This window comes from Phoxinus phoxinus (assembly GCF_949152265.1).
Source record: "Phoxinus phoxinus genome assembly, chromosome: 3".
NCBI classification, from domain to species: Eukaryota; Metazoa; Chordata; class Actinopteri; order Cypriniformes; family Leuciscidae; genus Phoxinus; species Phoxinus phoxinus.
Genome location: NC_136878.1, coordinates 24,556,337 through 24,573,602, shown reverse-complemented (window position 1 = coordinate 24,573,602; position 17,266 = coordinate 24,556,337). Strand labels below are relative to the sequence as shown.

Here is a 17,266-nt window from a genome sequence, read left to right as displayed (position 1 = left end):
AGAGAGGAAAAAAAAAAATTGGTCCGGTTCCCACAACGCGCTATCATCTGGTCCTCCACCAGCTGGGCGATCTTCTCCGCGGTGCCTGGCAGTGACGCTGGATAGCCCTCAGTGGACGGCTCGACACTCAGGCCGCCGCCTGGTGGACAGCGACGGCTCCTCTGGGTTCGGCAGACGGCAGGAGTCCCCCGTTCCCTGCTCCTCCCCGTCATGGCAGATGGGAGCAGGCTCCGGCCCATGGCGAACGGCGGCGACTCCTCCGCTCCCTCACGGACGGCAGCTGCCCCTCCAGCACCCAGGCGGCCGGCCGCAAGCTCGACCGTCTCCCCGGCAACTCCAGCATGCCGCCTCGAGCATCCATGGTGACGGAAACTGCCCACCATGCTCGATGGCACTGCGGATTCCACAGCGGCGAGGACTCTTTGACAGCACGTTCCTCCTTCTTCCCGGGTTTCGGCACCAGTGTAGCAAGGTTAGATGTTATGGGAAGAAGGAGGCGGGAACTGGCGAACATTCAACAACTTTAAAAAATAAATAAACAAATACAAAATGAAAGTATAAGCCAGCAGCCCCTCGCGGACGACTGCTGGCTACAGAAACAAAACACAACATAAACTCAGGCCTGTTCCTCTCTCGATCTTCATTGTCGTCGCTCCTCCTTTAATTCCGCTCCTCCGTGAGAGATACGAGACCGGTGCCTCGCGCCGCTCTCACGTCCCTCGACCTCGTCCTGCTCGCCACAAAAACCAACACACATTCAGTCAGCTCAGGCCGACGGTGTTTTCAGTGTAGTAAATGTGCCCCCAGAAATATTGCTGCGTCTTTATATTAAAGGTATAGTGGAAGATGCGTGACTTGTGCCAGGGCTAGCATCGCTAATCATAGCTTACATTAACTTTTACTAGCAGTAATTTTAAATGGATTTCTCCAAATAGCATGCCAAACTTTACCTGTCGAGTAGAAACTTCGCGACTGAGGCATCAGTGGGAATCAACCTGTGCTTTTAGCGCACACCAGCGTGTGAAATATTCCCCCAAAAACACACTGGTCTTGTTTCTTTCTTCAGAGGCCTTTCTCTTCTTGTCATACAATTCGTAGACACTTTTTCTACGTGGAAAAGTGGAATACATTTAATTTTATTCATACAGGCTCCAGTTACCAGGTATATCATTTATTAGTTCACTACTTCACTTGTATTAAATTTGTGTTTGGTTTATTAGAGTTCATGCATGTATGTATAAATATCAATGCACTTCTCCAGCCAAATGTTTCAAACAGCCATTTCAGTGCAAACGAATGTAGGCTAATGCTGTTTTATTTCCTGCCAATGCAATATTAATAATAGGCCTATATTAATGTTAATGTACGTGATGGCCGTGCTGATTATAAAATCAGTAACTAGAATGTTAATGTATGGTTTACATACATTTCTCATGTTTCTATGCCTTAGTCTACATGTTTAGTCATGTGTTGTTGATTTTATATGCATAAAATACCCTTTGGCTCATTCTTAGTCAATTTAAAGGAGCAATGTGAAAAGCTAAATGTATAATTTTATGTGGAGAAAAAAAAGGGGGAAATGTAAATGTGAAATGTGCATTGTTGTGACAATAGAGAAAATGAAAGAAGACACTTTTTGATTGAATGAACAGTTGCTGGGGATTGTTGAACAGTTGCTGCGCTGACACGTTTGCTCCTGTCTGCTCAATTTTTCCTGTTTTCACAAGACTTTCTAATCTGTCAACAAGGCTTTGTGCACAGAGCCTGCTACATCTGTGCTTGACTTCTTGGCACTGATGGTACACTACACAAAGTAATTCCTGTTCATTGTTTAGATAATGATGTTACAATGTTACATTCTAAACATGTCATATAATAATTGTTTGTTAGATAGATCGGATGGATCTCCACGTCAGAAAATCTCAGCTATATTAGACCTGACCCCAGACGCCGAATCCCTCCCAGAAGATATAAGTCTTCTATCAGCCTGAGAGTTTGACTGAAAAAGCCACGCAAGAGCAGAAGCAGGAGACCAAGTGGTGTTAATAAAAAGAGTTTATTGAATAATCGTGTATTTAATGCTTAAACTTCGCCTGGATGTTTCAATGCTCAAACTTCATCAACCAAATCCAACAAGTGTTATTATACGACTGCAAAAACAATGGAAAATGACATGAATGATAATAATAAAATGATGAATAAATCATAAATCAAATGAAAACTACATGAATGAATAATGATTATAAATCATTATAAAATTATATTATATATTAAAAAAAAACAGAAAATAAAGCACAATACAGCTGTATGGATTCTCTGTAGTAACACACCCGTTGCTATTGAAAATCCTTAGATCCTTAATATTTGTATAATTTTTATATTTTATAGCGGTGTAGATATTTCAATCATGTGACAATGGCTAAGAGTCTGTTGAAGGGCATGTCCACTAGATATAGCCATATTTTAATAATATATATACTCATTTGTACAAATATCAGCAAAGACACAATAGTAGCCAAACAAAAAACAAGTGTTTGTCGACGTGCATTCAAAATAAACAATCTGGATGATAGATTCATGCATAGCCCTGTAATGGACTGGCCGTCTGTCTGTCTATTATGTTTCCCTGCCTACAGCCCTTCAGAAGCTGTTTGGAAAATAAAGAGGCCTATAATGCACAAGCCTAGTCCAATCCCTAATAGTTTTAGAGACAAAAGACAATAAATGAGACCAACACATTCACAATAAAGATTCGCTTTATTGCATTATTCACATATTTATGTCAATGAATGATAATACAAGGATCAGTATCTAAGATATTAAGCCCCTAAAACACTTATACGTAGATATGTTGATGCCTCTTAGAAGTAAAGTGGAAGTAAATCAACTGGAATCATCACTGAATTTTGATTTATAGGCCCGGTTTCACAGACAGGGCTTAAACTGAGCCAGGATTAAGCCTTAGTTCAGTTACAGAACATTTTAGCTAACTTTTATTAACATGACTTAGAAAAAAAAAACATTACTGTGTACATCTTAAGACAAAACAATGGAACTGACATATTTTAAGATTATGTGAGTGCAAGTTACTTTTTTACTTACGGCAGCTCAATGCATTTTAGTCGGGGACAAGGCTTAAGTCTTGTCTGTGAAACTGGGGGCTAAAGTCTCAGTATTGATGTTCAGACATGCTATTAAGCACAGCAATTATGTATTTGCATGCATTAGAACTTAACTAAACACATTTTAGAGCTTAGTTAAATGTCAGTTGATAATGACACTCATTATCCAATTACTAATTTATTTTATTGGATTATTCGCTTAATTTTTTCATGTTCCGTGTCATCTTCGCAACATCTGTGTAAAAATAAAATATACAGAATTTAAATTCAGCTATTTGCTATGGAAAAGAGCACCAGTTTAGCCAAATAATCTCATTTGATACTCACCAGCCCTCAGTTTTTCATTCTTACTTTTTACGCATATTTATCTCCATCAGAATCACTCAGTCTGTCTTTTCTGAAATAACAGTTTTATTAAACAATTATGTGAACACAACAAGTCTATAATGAAATAGTTCTACTGGGCTAGTTACCAGTAATCTCAAATGAAAATTCAATCATCATTTGATCATACACATGCTGCTCTTTTCCATACAATATACAATTGAAGTGAAAGGAACTGGGGCAATCAAGATCAATATGAGCAAAAAATACAATAAAAGTAGTCCATATTACTTTAATCTTCTAAAGTCACAAGTAACCAAAAGCCAACTCGACTACTGTAGTTGCAATGGCCTTAGTCAAAAGACCAATATGATTCACACTAAATTCCAGGAAAACACCCTGTGTGTCCTCAAAGATTTAGTTCGCCACTTTGTAACTTTAGGGGATGCATCTGAAATGATCACTTTATATTTATATTTTATCAATATTTTAATTTTCTTTCTCTCAAAATTTGTATTATTACAATCCAGGAAGTTCTTAAAAGGTCAACATTCATAGTGGAGAAATATATACTGTATAAATAGCATGCAGTGAATTGTACTTTGTACTTACTCTATCCGGTCCTCTGAAATAACATCTGACACCATTCCACACGGCAGCAACAACACGCTGTAACAAACAAATTCAGACTTATACTGTATGCTTATGTATACTAGTACAATGATACAATATGGATCAGTGAAATGTACATAATTTTATCAGTGACATTTTGTTGCCAACAAATAGTAAACTGTAGTCAGAGTTTATTACCATCACGCAATATCTCATCCTTGAATAGATCCATGTCAAACTTGAAGTAATTGACAGAGCTACATCTGATTGACCCTGAAGAGAAAACAGCACATATATTATTACAGAGTAAACTATTTTGAGCTTTTAGAATTTACATGACATATGACATAAAATACAAATATTCTTCATAGCACAACATTGTCTAATTTTGACTGGTCCACATTTAACCCAAGGTGTCAAATAAATCTCTACAAACAAATATCTGAGTTCTCTACCATGTAGAAATATTTCAAAACAAACAAGCACATACAACCTGATGTAATGCAGGATAAAACAATGGGTTTTTAAAAAAAAAAAACTGTTTTGTCAGACTATATATTTTTTTTAAGGTTGACTGAATTGCCTAATCCTATATAACCTAGAAAGAGTGTTGACTACAAAAAAAGTCAATATAGTTTTGTGCATGCTCAGTTTGTTTGATCATCAGCAAAACCATTTGAATTATCCTTTTGGTAAAGTTTCTTTGTTTAAATGCATTCAACCAATGCAACTGCAAAGTCGTTTTTAAGTTTATTGAACTTCAGGGCAACAAAGTTGTGGAAACTCATTTTAAGACTATTTTTGACTATTCGGTATACTTTTAAATTGGTTTGCACAACTAGCTACTGAAGTTGAGAAAACTAAAAAGTTATTTGAAGCTGTTATTATATTTAGAGGTAAAATAAGTGTTAAGGTGATGATAAACAGGGCAAATTTTTGAGCAATGTTGCTGGGCAATCTTGCTGAGCGATTGTTGCTTGGGCACTTTCCCATTGAAAATGGGCAATGCATTTCTATCTGGATAATTTCGATCGGTCGTGGGCCCTGTGTCTCATCTGGTTGCCCGTTGATGGCAACATTGCTCAAAAAGTTACCCTGTGTATCATCAGCTTTAGGACAAAAAAAAAGCAAAAACAAGGGAAGTGTGAATTTCTATGTTTACTGCAGTGGGACTGTTGTGTACATATTTCTCTTAAATTATGAATCTTCACAAATATCTCAATGAGCTTAATGATGATATACCTGATGTTTGAAACGTTTAACAATTTTGGTCAGTGACTCATCATTCGTGTTGCATTTCAACAAACCCGAATCTTCGTTAAACAGACAGTCCACAGTGAGTGTTCTCTCCCTGGTCACATATCTGCTGCTGTCTGGTATGGTCTTCTCTGGGTCAAATGTGTGATGAAGCACTATGAAAATAGCTGGTTTGGAGTCTGTTTCAAATACAGACACAATAAGATGGTCAAAAATGTGTACATAGTATTTCTACTTCCATACATTAATACCTAAGTACTTGGTGCTTAATCTTAAAGTTACCTGAAAAAGAATCAAGTTTATTCAATGCAGCATCAATGTCAGTTCCTGCCCGTGAAAAAATGGGGCAGAAAACCAGAATCACGTGAGAGTCACCCACACTGCACACCTCCTTCAAACCAGGTCTTTGTTGAAGAAGATAATCTAAAATGTTCTTCTTTGAATTGCATGAACTGCCCATCTCAATTGTGAAGTAGTCTTTCCCTTTAAGATGAAAAACAGATTTCGTTAGTTTCCAATCGTAGCAAATAGTCTTATTTGTGATTGTTTATAATATGAAACTTCACTGGTGTTGAAACAAAACCAAACTAATGATTTATTTTTTCATTAGATATGACAATTAATAATTAGGAAGAATATGGCCAGAGTTACTAACAGCTTGCGCCAGCACAAACCCTATTTTGGAATTGCGCTCTCATGCTAATTTGCCTTGTTTAGTAAATCTGGCCCATAGAATCTTAAAATGTGACTTAAGCCGGCTTCACACTGAACGATTTTGGCTATGATGTGGCCATCTGAGACAAATGTTGAGAATCCTAAAATCTGAAGTCTTTAATGGCTAGCAAAGTCATTTAACTCAGCAGCCATATTTGCAAAGCCTCTCGGGCAGCTATTTCAGTTATGAAAGTGCAGCTATCTCTTTGAATGAGGAAACATCAAATTCTCAAAAGCTCTCCAAAGCTTTACCATTAAATTTAATATTTGTAATCAGCAATGAAATCTGACAAAGACTGTCTCTAAATATAGGTTCTTACATTAAAATGAAACGTTAAAACGGGTTTCAGGCTAGACCAGCCATTGCGCATGTGCAGTCCTAAGCATGTGTCTCAGAACATTGACTGTTTATTACAGCAACCAGAGCTTCTGACGGCAGCTGCAGTGACGTGATGACTTTACCAATTGGCAAAAGACTCTTTTATTTAGAAAGTGTGAATTATTCCGCCATATTGTGCATTGCACTTTCTCCCATTCATAGTCATCATTTGAGTGCACCATATTTCTATATAGTCTTTGTTGCTAGTTTGCCATGTTTGCCAACAGATGATTAATGACTGTTGCGATACAATTTTACCTCCTGCGAAATTCTGTTAGAAGTTTTGAGACACAGTCCTGTAGTCTGACTTCTACGACAACCATCAAATCAAAACCAATAGGACCACAGAACCTGATGAAGCAATCAGTGAGACAACATCAAACCACCACTTGCTCCAAACATCATCTTTTTTCTTTTTCTTTAACACTATAGAGATTGTTTTTGTTTGCCATTTCAATCCTACATGCAGTTCACAGTCACCAAACGAGTCACGGATTGATCATGTAAAACTCCAGACGAGTGTCACGAGGTGACGAAAGCAAAGCGGAACTGAGTTCCCGCTGGAATTGTGTTCCGCCCGGAACGGTGTTACTGTAACACCGGCCCACTTCCGGGTTGCGCGGTATGTTTCCATAACGGCACTGATTGGCCGATTGACATCTGGTGCGGAGGATCTGATGTGGCGATCTGTGAGAGGATTATGGAGGCGGGGCAACCCTATAAAAAGGAAGTACAGAGGCCATAGCAAGGTTGTCGATTCCTCCTGTGAGTTCTCCCTCCGCGTTGTGTGGTTGTTCTTTGTCTTCCCCCGGCGATCTGGTGTGGTTCTCTCCTGTTGGGGAATGTTTGTGGAGTGTTGCAGCTGAAGGACCATCGTGAAAGAAGCGGAGTGTTGCTTGTGGGATCCGAGGGCAGTTTTGAAGAGTGGAATTCGTCGTCTGGACTGGGAAAGAGTGAGATGAGTGATTGACAAATTGAATCTCATAAACGCATGTTTTCTACACTAAATTGGATACTGGTTTGAAGTGCTTGGATCACGTTGTATACATCGCACTGAGTGAAATAGACTGATTCCTTGTCGATCTCTAGCCTCCCCCTCGTCCATTGAAACCAGCGAAGTGAAGCCGCTTGTAGTGGTGAGGAAATTATTCACCGCATCTGTCCCAACTCTGACTATCATCGGCTCTTCAGATCGAGACCTCTGGGTGAGTGTTGGCCTTACTTTGCACTTGAAGAGTGGATTTGTAGTGCTGAAATTGACGTTTCCCATCACGTTGCATGTTTGGAATTGGACTGTCGTGTGTGTGTGGAAGATTTACCTTTTATCGCCGTGCACTCCCCATGTGTTATGCTGGTCTACCGTCCATCATAAGAGTCTAGCAAGATCGATTGCAGTCACCTGTTGGATGTCAGAAGGAAAAGCCCCCGTGCGCACACTACACGTGAGAACTGTTTTTCCTCTGCTTGAAGTTTATGCTGTCTGTCCCAGTGAGAACCCTGCTCAGCTTGTGACTTTGTCCCCTGCCACACACGTGGGAACTGTTTACCTCTGTTTGAAGTTTATGCTGCCTGTCCCAGTGAGAGCCCTGCTCAGCTTATGACTTTGTCTCCAGCCACCCCTGTGAGAGCTGTTCACCTCTATTCGAAGTGTTGATTCCGTCTGTTCCAGTGAACGTCGCTCAGCTTGTGACTCTGTCCCCTACAACACACGTGAGAACTGTTTTACCTCTGCTTGAAGTTTATGCTGTCTGTCCCAGTGAGAGCCCTGCTCAGCTTATGACTTTGTCTCCTGCCACCCCTGTGAGAGCTGTTCACCTCTATTCGAAGTGTTGATTCCGTCTGTTCCAGTGAACGTCGCTCAGCTTGTGACTTTGTCCCCTGCAATACACGTGAGAACTGTTTACCTCTGCTTGAAGTTTGAATGCTGTCTGTCCCAGTGAAAGCCCTGTTCAGCTATTGACTCTGTCTCCTGCCACCCATGTGAGAGCTATTCACCTCTATTTGAAGTGTTGATTCTGTCTGTGCCAGCCAAAGCCCCGCTCCGCTGGCGACTTGAGTCTGCTGTAGCCCTGAAACCCACCTGTATGGTGCGAAGTGCCCACCCTTTACAACTCCTGTGAGCCCTGATCCCCCTACTCCCCTGCGATACTCACCTGTGATACTCACCTGTTCAGCGAGTTGGCACCAGAGCCAGAATGAAGTAAGCCTGACTCATTTACTTACCTGCGATACCCACCCGTGCAGTACCTACCACTGTGAGTTGGCACCAGCGCCAGAAAGAAGTAAGCCTGACTCATTTACTCACCTGTGATACCCTCCTGTTCAGTACCTACCACTGCGAGTTGGCACCAGCGCCAGAAGGAAGTGAGCCTGACCCCCCACTTGCCTTGGATTCCTGGGAAGAGGAAGGAAGAGGAATTTTAGTTTAGGATTTTCAAATTGTTTTTATATTTAATAAAGCCTGTCATTCTTTTTATTCCTGTCTCCTGCCTCCTCCTTTGATACGCTCCTCAGGGTGATCCTGGTCTAGGGGTGGGTGCAGTCTGGCTTGGCCCACCTCGACCTGTGACACGAGTCTTCTTGCGTGTCCGTTTTTAACGCGTCTTGACTGGCATACTGACATTAATGACATCTGAGATCCTAGAGTGACATGGCTTACAGCGGGGATCATGTTCATGCAGCCTGACAAGCCACAGTTGTATTGGACTATTGTAAATCGTACAGTGTGCACCCGGCTTTAGACCACCAACTACTTAAGTAATTTACTGTTTTTTTCTCAGTCGCTTTGTAAAATTTCTCAGATCACAACTGATCACACAGTCACTTGTGCACATTATAAAAGCATTTTCTCATTATTTTTGTACTGGTTCTCTGTTAAATAGTCTTACCCACTAAAACATCAGCATTAGTCAAAAAATGCAAAATGGTTGAACCAGTTATTTGGTCAATATCTTCTATACATTTCTTTTAGCTTAATTATTCATTATTATTATTATTATTAATTTTGTCAATGTGTCCTGAATAACTATATTGATCTTGGGTGAAACTCTTGCAATCAATAACCCAGATACATATAATATAACTTTCTACTATAGTATATTATATATATATTAAAATATCAATATATTATAATATATTGAAATTGATATACGCCATACAGAAAAAGTGCAGCCTTTGTCATGATTTGATACCTGTAGCAAAGCGACTGAGAACATTTTTTAATAATCCAAAATCTTACCTTCAATGATTTCATCATGACAAACTTGGAGCTGGTATTGGGGCATTTTCTCTCTTCTCCTTTTTTCTCTTACACAATCTTTCTTTTGCTTATCTGAGTGTTGTTTAGTCTCACCCTGAAACAAATTTAAGTTCACTTATGATTATCGCTTGATTGTTTGATTTTACACTTTTCATAAGGTTTTACAATCAAAACAGATTTAGAAATGTTTGGTGATTCATTTAACTAAATTTCTACAGTGATCAAAATTAAATCAATGCATGTTTGGAATGTTGTTGGATGATAAAAAAGACTGTGTATTTTGTATTAATGTAATGTTGATTCTGAGCAAATTTGTAAGAAGACGAAACCTTATTTTTCTGTATTTCTATACTTTATTTGTAACTACGCGTGCTTTTTTATTCTTTGCTTTTTTTGTGTGTGTTAATTTATTTAAACTGATAAGTGTCTTGTTTAATACCTGTGTATTTGCATTTATGAATTCCATTATAAATGACAGCTTAATCCTAATTGTTTAAACAACCTCTTCTAAAATGTTAGATTTTGAAACATATCATGTTTTTATGTGTATAAATTATGTACGACTATTCCCAAACTCTCTGACAGTGTGTTTTCTCTATGGAATGTGTGATTGTTGTTATATAAAAAATAAAAGGAAATAATCTGAAAATAAATGTCGGTAGTAAATAAATAAAAAATGAACGGAAACAAGTTGTGGCAAGGGGGGCGTGGTTCAGCGAGCTCTGCCAACCCGATCTCACGGCGCTCTGCGACAGGAGAGAGGATCGGGATTAGGGAGACAGACAGGTGCGGCGCGAGTGAAGAAGAAGAAGAAGAAGAAGAAGAAACGAGGAGAGAGACCAGTGGGTAAGAACGCCGAGTGCGATGAACGTCGTGAGCAAACAGCTGTTCTAGTGGACTAGTTTGATTATATAACGCTGGTTTAGAAAAATCATTCCTAAATACAGTAAATTAGTGAGCCCGTCAGACTGTTGTCTCGTGCTGCTCCTTGCCTAGCTGCCCTCTTCTTTTGTTAGCCTATATTAAAATGAAACAACCAGTTTTATCTTTCACTTTCATTCTCTTAAAAAATACAACCGAATAGGCTTGCAACATCTGTAACATGAAATCATAACATTCTCAAAATCGTGTAATAAGACGAGTTTTACTCGTTAACAGTTTTCAAAGCTTTCAGCTCTCAATAGTTTCATATAGCTTAACGTAGGTAGGCCTATGTGTTAACGCGGTTTTCAATAATTCAATTTAGCACTATGTTTATGTTTATGCTTCTCGAAACCCAAAGATAAACACACTCTCTCACTAGGCATACAAAATATAAACACGAACAAATATTGTCACAGTTGTGTCTAGGTTGCAGCCGGCATCGGGTCTACTTACAGTTCCTGATGGCTGCGTCTCTGTCAGAGCAAAAGGATCCTTTCACTTTTATTGTTGCTCTGTATTGGGATAGGATTGGATGACAGAAAAAACGTCAAGATGGCTGAACGATAGCCTATATATTTTTTGCATTAGCTTCATCTAAGAATATGGTTACGATTATTAATAAAATATAAGAAAAAAAATATTTTTTTGAAGCCTTTATTCTTACGAGAAAACATTATTGTAGTAGAGTTTTCCAATCTGCATCTTTCCCGGGGAGAAGACTTAGATAGGGTAGGACATACGTTATTGTATGTTTTGTTTCTTTTATTTTTGATTCATAGTGAAGTTTTTTGTGGTAAGGTTAGTTTCTGTTTTGTTTATTGTTTTGGCATTAGCTCACCCCTGAAGATTTTGCTTCTAATCTTTTCTTTGTTTGTTTCTTTCTTTTCAAGAGATTGTTTTGTAAAAGTTCAAGTATGCTATTTAGGCCTAGCTACCGCTCTGAAAACAAACAATTAAAATTTAAATAAAATGTCTAACTAAGAAGTAGCTATTGTTTTGTTATTTATGTTACACCCTGACCTAGACCAGGGACCGTAAGTCCCTGTTTATTAAGATTTTGTTAATGTTTTATACAAATTTAGCCTACTGTATTCTGTTATGCACTGAAAAAAGTGGTAAGGTTAGTTAAATTAACTGGCTTTATTCACATAAAAAATATTATGAACCTTTAATATGTACATTCATACCGATCCTATTTGCAAAAACAAAAAGAATGATTAGATGGAGTTAAATGACATGTATAGCCGCATGCAGTAAGGAACATTCTTCTGTTTATGTTATATCATACAGCTAAACCTATAATCACAAGACATTTCCAAGCAATAACCTATATTGACATCATATCCGGGAGATAAGTCAGTAAATTCAAGTAAAATCACAGGCTTTGCTTATCCCGTGCGAATGCACCACATTAAATTCAGATGTGGGTGGGTCATTTCTAAATTACACGATGTCCCAAGATAATAATCCAGTGCGAGGGCTTAAGAAATGAAGCCCTACAAAAAAACAGTACACTGTTATGTTATAGTTAATAGTTTAAAGCCCCACAAGTACAATGAAATTGTAATTTAATTGTAGTAACACTGAACTTGTTCTGCATGGATATAAAGCAATTATCTATTTGCATGCATCTAATCACAGAAGCTAAAAACATTTTACATCTTATTATAATTAGATTTAGTTAATGTGGCTATGATAATGAATAACAATATCTCCTGTCATTTAAGAAATCCACGGTTACTGATTAAATTGATCTTTCTCTTCATTTGTTTGTGTTCCGTGCCATCTTGTCTGTGGAAAAAAAAATGCTGAACTTGAATTCAGTTAATTCTTGCAAATGATCAAATAATCAAATAAAGTCAAATAAAGACCCAAATAATCTCATCTGATACTCACCAACCCTCAAATTTAATTCAGATTAATTAAGCATCTTTTTCTTCCTCTTAATCACAAATTTTTTCAGTGTATTTTAAGAGAAAAAGAAGTGCATAGACAATAAAATGAATGAAACAGGTCTACATTAAATAGATATGCATCCCAAATAAAAATTACATCATCCTCTACTCATGCTTGTTAAGAGTTACTCACCATACCACAGAATAAGACAAATGGAAAACGAGGAGATGATGATGAGATTCAAATTCCATTGTTTTTTAAAGGTATAACAACATATATTATTATTAAATAAAATGCTTTGAACATTCAGAACATAAAATAATAACATGTGGAAAATACAAATAAATATTCTTTACAATTTTGTAATCCAAAAATGTCAGTTCAATCTCTGCAAACAGACAACTTTGAATTATCAATAAAAAAATATTACAGATCAATGCTGGATATTTTGAGTACATAAGAATGGCCGTATTCATTTGTGTCCCTTTTCATTGCATTGCATCAAAAATGAAGGGTTTATGCTGATATTGTCTGAAACTTCCTCTTTCGACAGGTTCTGTTCAGTAGACATTGCTCAAGCAAGTCTGGGGGAAAAGATGTTATCTGAACTCTGTATTTTACTGTAGAGTTACTGTTCTGCCCACATTTCTCCTACATTTTAGTTAATTATTATTATTATTATTAATTATTTAAAGTCTACATAATTAGTTTTAACACATAAACTAATTTAAAATAAACTCAAAGAGGTAAACCTGAGGCCTAAAAAGGTGAACAATTTTGGTCAGTGCCTCTTCATTCTTGTTGCATTTAAAAATTAAAAATTAAATAATCTTTGTGAGATTCTTCCTGATCACATATCTGCTGTTGTCTATTGTCTTCTCTGGGTCAAATGTGTGATGAAGCAAATAGCTGGTTTGGAGTCTGTTTCAAATACAGACACAATAGGATAAATGTGTAATGAGTATTTGTACTTAGGCTATATTCATTCATATCCAAGTCCTTGTCTGGTGCTTAAATCTTGAAGTTACCTGAAAAGGAATTAAGTTCAGCATCAATGTCAGTTCCTGCCCGTGAAAAAATGGTGCAGAAAACCAGAATCACATCACACTCGTTCACACTGTGCACCTTCTTCAAACCAGGGGCCTCATTTATAACCGTTGCGTACGCACAAAACAGGCCCTGAAAGAGGCGTACGCCACTTCCGACGCATACGTTGTGATTTATAAAAAATAAACTTGACGGGAAAATTTACGCACCTGCACGCAAACTCTGACTCATAGTCATGCCAACCCTCCCGATTTTTCCGGGAGACTCCCGAATTTCAAAGCCCCTCCTGAAAATCTCCCGGACCGACCTTTCTCCCGAATTCCACCTGGACAACAATATTGCTACACCATCCGTCACTGGGCGCCGTTTCAGACCGAACAATAATAAAAGTTACACACCTAGAAGTCAAGCGCGGCAATCAGAACGGAAAAATCTCTATGGGAAAAAGAAGCAGTCTATGCGCTGTCAGAGCCATATGGTCAGAGCCGTCTATGGGTTTGCGAGCCTCCGCTGCGCGCGCCTCTGCTGACTGCGCGCGCGCCTCCCCACGAGGCATTTATATTTTTAGCTCGCCGGTGTACTATTCTTTGAAAAGACAGGGTGCGTGTCAAAGAGCAACTAGGGATACAATCTAGAGTTCTTCAAATCAATAATAATAAAATAATAATTCATTACATTTTATATAGCGCTTTTCTGGACACCCAAAGTGCTTTTTATAGAAGGGGGGAATCTCCTCAACCACCACCAATGTACAGCATCCACCTGGATGATGCGACGGCAGCCATATTGCGCCAGAACGCCCACCACACACCAGCTTACTAGTGGAGAGGAGACAGTGATGAAGCCAATTAGTATATATAGGAGGATGATTAGGAGGCCATGATGAACAGAGGCCACTGGGCAAATTTGGCCAGGATGCCGGGGTTACACCCCTACTCTTTCGAAAGACATCCTGGGATTTTTAATGACCACAGAGAGTCAGGACCTCGGTTTAACGTCTCATCCGAAGGACGGCGCTCTTTTGTCAGTATAGTGTCCCCATCACTATACTGGGGCGTTAGGACCCACACAGACCACAGGGTGAGCGCCCCCTGCTGGCCACACTAACACCTCTTCCAGCAGCAACCTGGTTTTTCTCAGGAGGTCTCCCATCCAAGTACTAACCAGGCTCAGCCCCGCTTAGCTTCAGTGGGCAACCAGTCTTGGGCTACAGGGTGATATGGCTGCTGGCTATAAATCAACACATGGAGGACGTTAAATGCCAGTTTTCAGTTTATTCTCCCAAGCCAGGAAAGTGCAAGGTGCTCACAGGTGCCAAAACATGAAACATCAAAAAGGAAAAAAATAAATAAATAGACTTCAATATACAAAAACAATCACCTTGGATCAGGTATCACAATTCAATCAGAGTACTCAGTAGATACTGCACTCACTACCACCAGTCATAGACTTCCTGACCACTTCCTCAGGTGAGCATTTATACACATGGGTACAACCATTTCTCAATCATAAAATGGGGATGTATTAAATACCATAAACATGTATTAAAGATCAAATAACCCAATTTCCTTCAACACACAAATTTAAATAACACAGCACAAACTTCAGTTTATGCTGTGTTATTTACTAGACCACGCCCGTTTCGGCGGGAGGTGACGCAGAGGGCGCGAAGCGTCCTCATTGGTCAAGCATCACTGGCATCGCATAGGCTGTGCTTTTCTGGCGGAGCAGCCAATGGGCGCGCGATTTGCTCCGCCTAAGGTTGTATGCTACAGAAAAGCGTTTTACATATTTTACTAAATTAAGGATTAATTTTTAGGCTTCAATCTCGAAAAAGAAATCTTTCCCGTAGCGTCTTTCGACGCAGTAGGAGAGAACTCTACGTAAGAGAACTTGTTATTATGAGTAAGGTTTTCCTTATAATGCTTACTTTAGTAATTTAATAATCCAAAATATCAAGAGTGAGGTGCAGAGGCGTTGTGCACTGTCTAAACATGATATTGTAATACAACATTAATGTAAGCATGCATTTACTTATCTCACTTGCACAAAATCAGATTCAGTTGGCTATTAATCCTCAAAACTAATACAAACAGTGAAACGCAAATTCAGAATATTACGCAAACCTGCAATAAATAATGATAAATAAATGTTAAATTACACAAATATACATTATGTATTTAATCTCACTTTAAATTATTACATTTAACCATACTAATAAGCAAAAATTGCTTTAGAGAAACATCACTGTCACTGTGGCTGTAGCAAAGCGCACAACAATTGAATTTAAAGAAACCGTCATAATAATTAAATTCATCAAGCTGTCGGGGTTTTGGGTTGAGGAGGTGAAGCGAGGACTCAATTGCAGGAGAATGGGTTTTATTAATAATAAAAAATAAACAAAACAAAAACTACCCGAGGGGGACAACAAGACAGACTAGACTTGATTTGACTCAGGGAAACACACAGTATACGACGACAAAACAGCACAGGACTGAAAACACAAGGAGAATAAATAGGGAGAACAAACAAAGGAGGTAAGGAGGGAGGACAGGTGGGGCAAATTAATCAATAATCAGGTAACAAGATGGGAGGGGCTAGCTAGACAATCAACAGGAGAGCACATGGCACAAGGAAACATGACAAGCCATGCTCACACCACACATGACAAAAACACAAGCACATGGCCAGTAAAACAAATCACCAGCCATGTGCTCACACTTAATGAGACATGAACAGGCAGCCAATGAGAACACTCATAAGCCACGTGTTCACACAAAACATGAGCACATGAAAGCACACAGCTAGTGTAAACAGAAGCTGTGTGCTACACAGCACAAGACAAAACAAGAAAGCACACGAAACAAGGCTGACAGACAAGACAAAACAGGAGTGTCAGGGCTCTGTCACAAAACCAAGAAATAGACTAGACAGAAGTGACAGAACCCACAAGCACAGGTGTTGTGCCGAATTTCGACCCCCGCCAAATGATTACCCGTGGGGGAGGGGTTAGGATTAGGGGTGGAGTTAGGATTAGGAAATCAGGTACTGACTTCAACCATAGATATCATATAATAAAGGCTAGATGTCTCGTCCGCGCTGCTGGCCAATGGAGATCGACGTCCGCACACGGCGGCCATCTTGCCATAGAGGGCTCGCTCACTCATAACATTGTTTTAATGGTGCATGTACTTTTTAAATAACCATAACTTGCTCAATTGTCTACCGATTTTCAAACGGGTTGGTTTGTTATAAACCTCAGAGATGTAGTTATGTGTCATAGCCTATGCGTTTTTATGAATAATTATAATATTATATATTCCAACATGTTCAAGCATCCAGAATTATAGCCACGTTAATAACGTTTGTAAGAAACCAAACCGTTTGTAAATCCGTCAAGACTTCAGCGAGATAAGAGGATTTGTGTTCGTGCAGATCACTCACCTTACAGAAAGCTTCCCTGTGACAAGATGGCCACCGGGTGATGCCGTTCGAGACTCCGCCGTAAGACATCTAGCCTTTATTATGTATATCTATGACTTCAACGACTTACTTACTTAAGCCTTTCACCCCTCCCGGAGCATAGGCCATCGACAACTTTTCTCCAGCGTTCGCGGTCCTGGGCAATTTTTTCCAGCTCTTTCCAGGTGTGCCCCGTCTCTTTGGTGTCTGCCTCTAAGTCTCTTCTCCAGGCCAGCGGATCTGAAGGATTCTGCGTAGACAGCTGTTAAT

At 39.1% G+C, this 17,266-nt stretch overlaps 1 protein-coding gene across 2 annotated transcripts; it reads right to left on the bottom strand.

Annotated features, from left to right (window-relative positions):
- Positions 1-2,740: 2,740 nt before the first annotated feature.
- LOC306996193 (uncharacterized protein) lies at positions 2,741-11,115 on the bottom strand. 2 transcript variants are annotated; one of them, XR_013797029.1, is made up of 8 exons: positions 11,045-11,115; positions 9,647-9,761; positions 5,598-5,798; positions 5,301-5,494; positions 4,257-4,331; positions 4,059-4,115; positions 3,450-3,519; positions 2,741-3,357 (listed from the first exon to the last, which is right to left on the bottom strand). XR_013797029.1 is itself a non-coding variant. In XM_079608446.1 (8 exons), the coding sequence occupies exons 2-7, from the start codon at positions 9,690-9,692 to the stop codon at positions 3,502-3,504; spliced, it is 591 nt and encodes a 196-aa protein (XP_079464572.1). In that variant the 5' UTR covers positions 9,693-9,761; positions 11,045-11,087; the 3' UTR covers positions 2,741-3,357; positions 3,474-3,501. The 2 variants fall into 2 exon arrangements, 1 of the variants encoding a protein (XP_079464572.1); XM_079608446.1 differs by having other exon boundaries at positions 3,474-3,519; positions 11,045-11,087.
- Between the last annotated feature and the right edge of the window lie 6,151 nt (positions 11,116-17,266).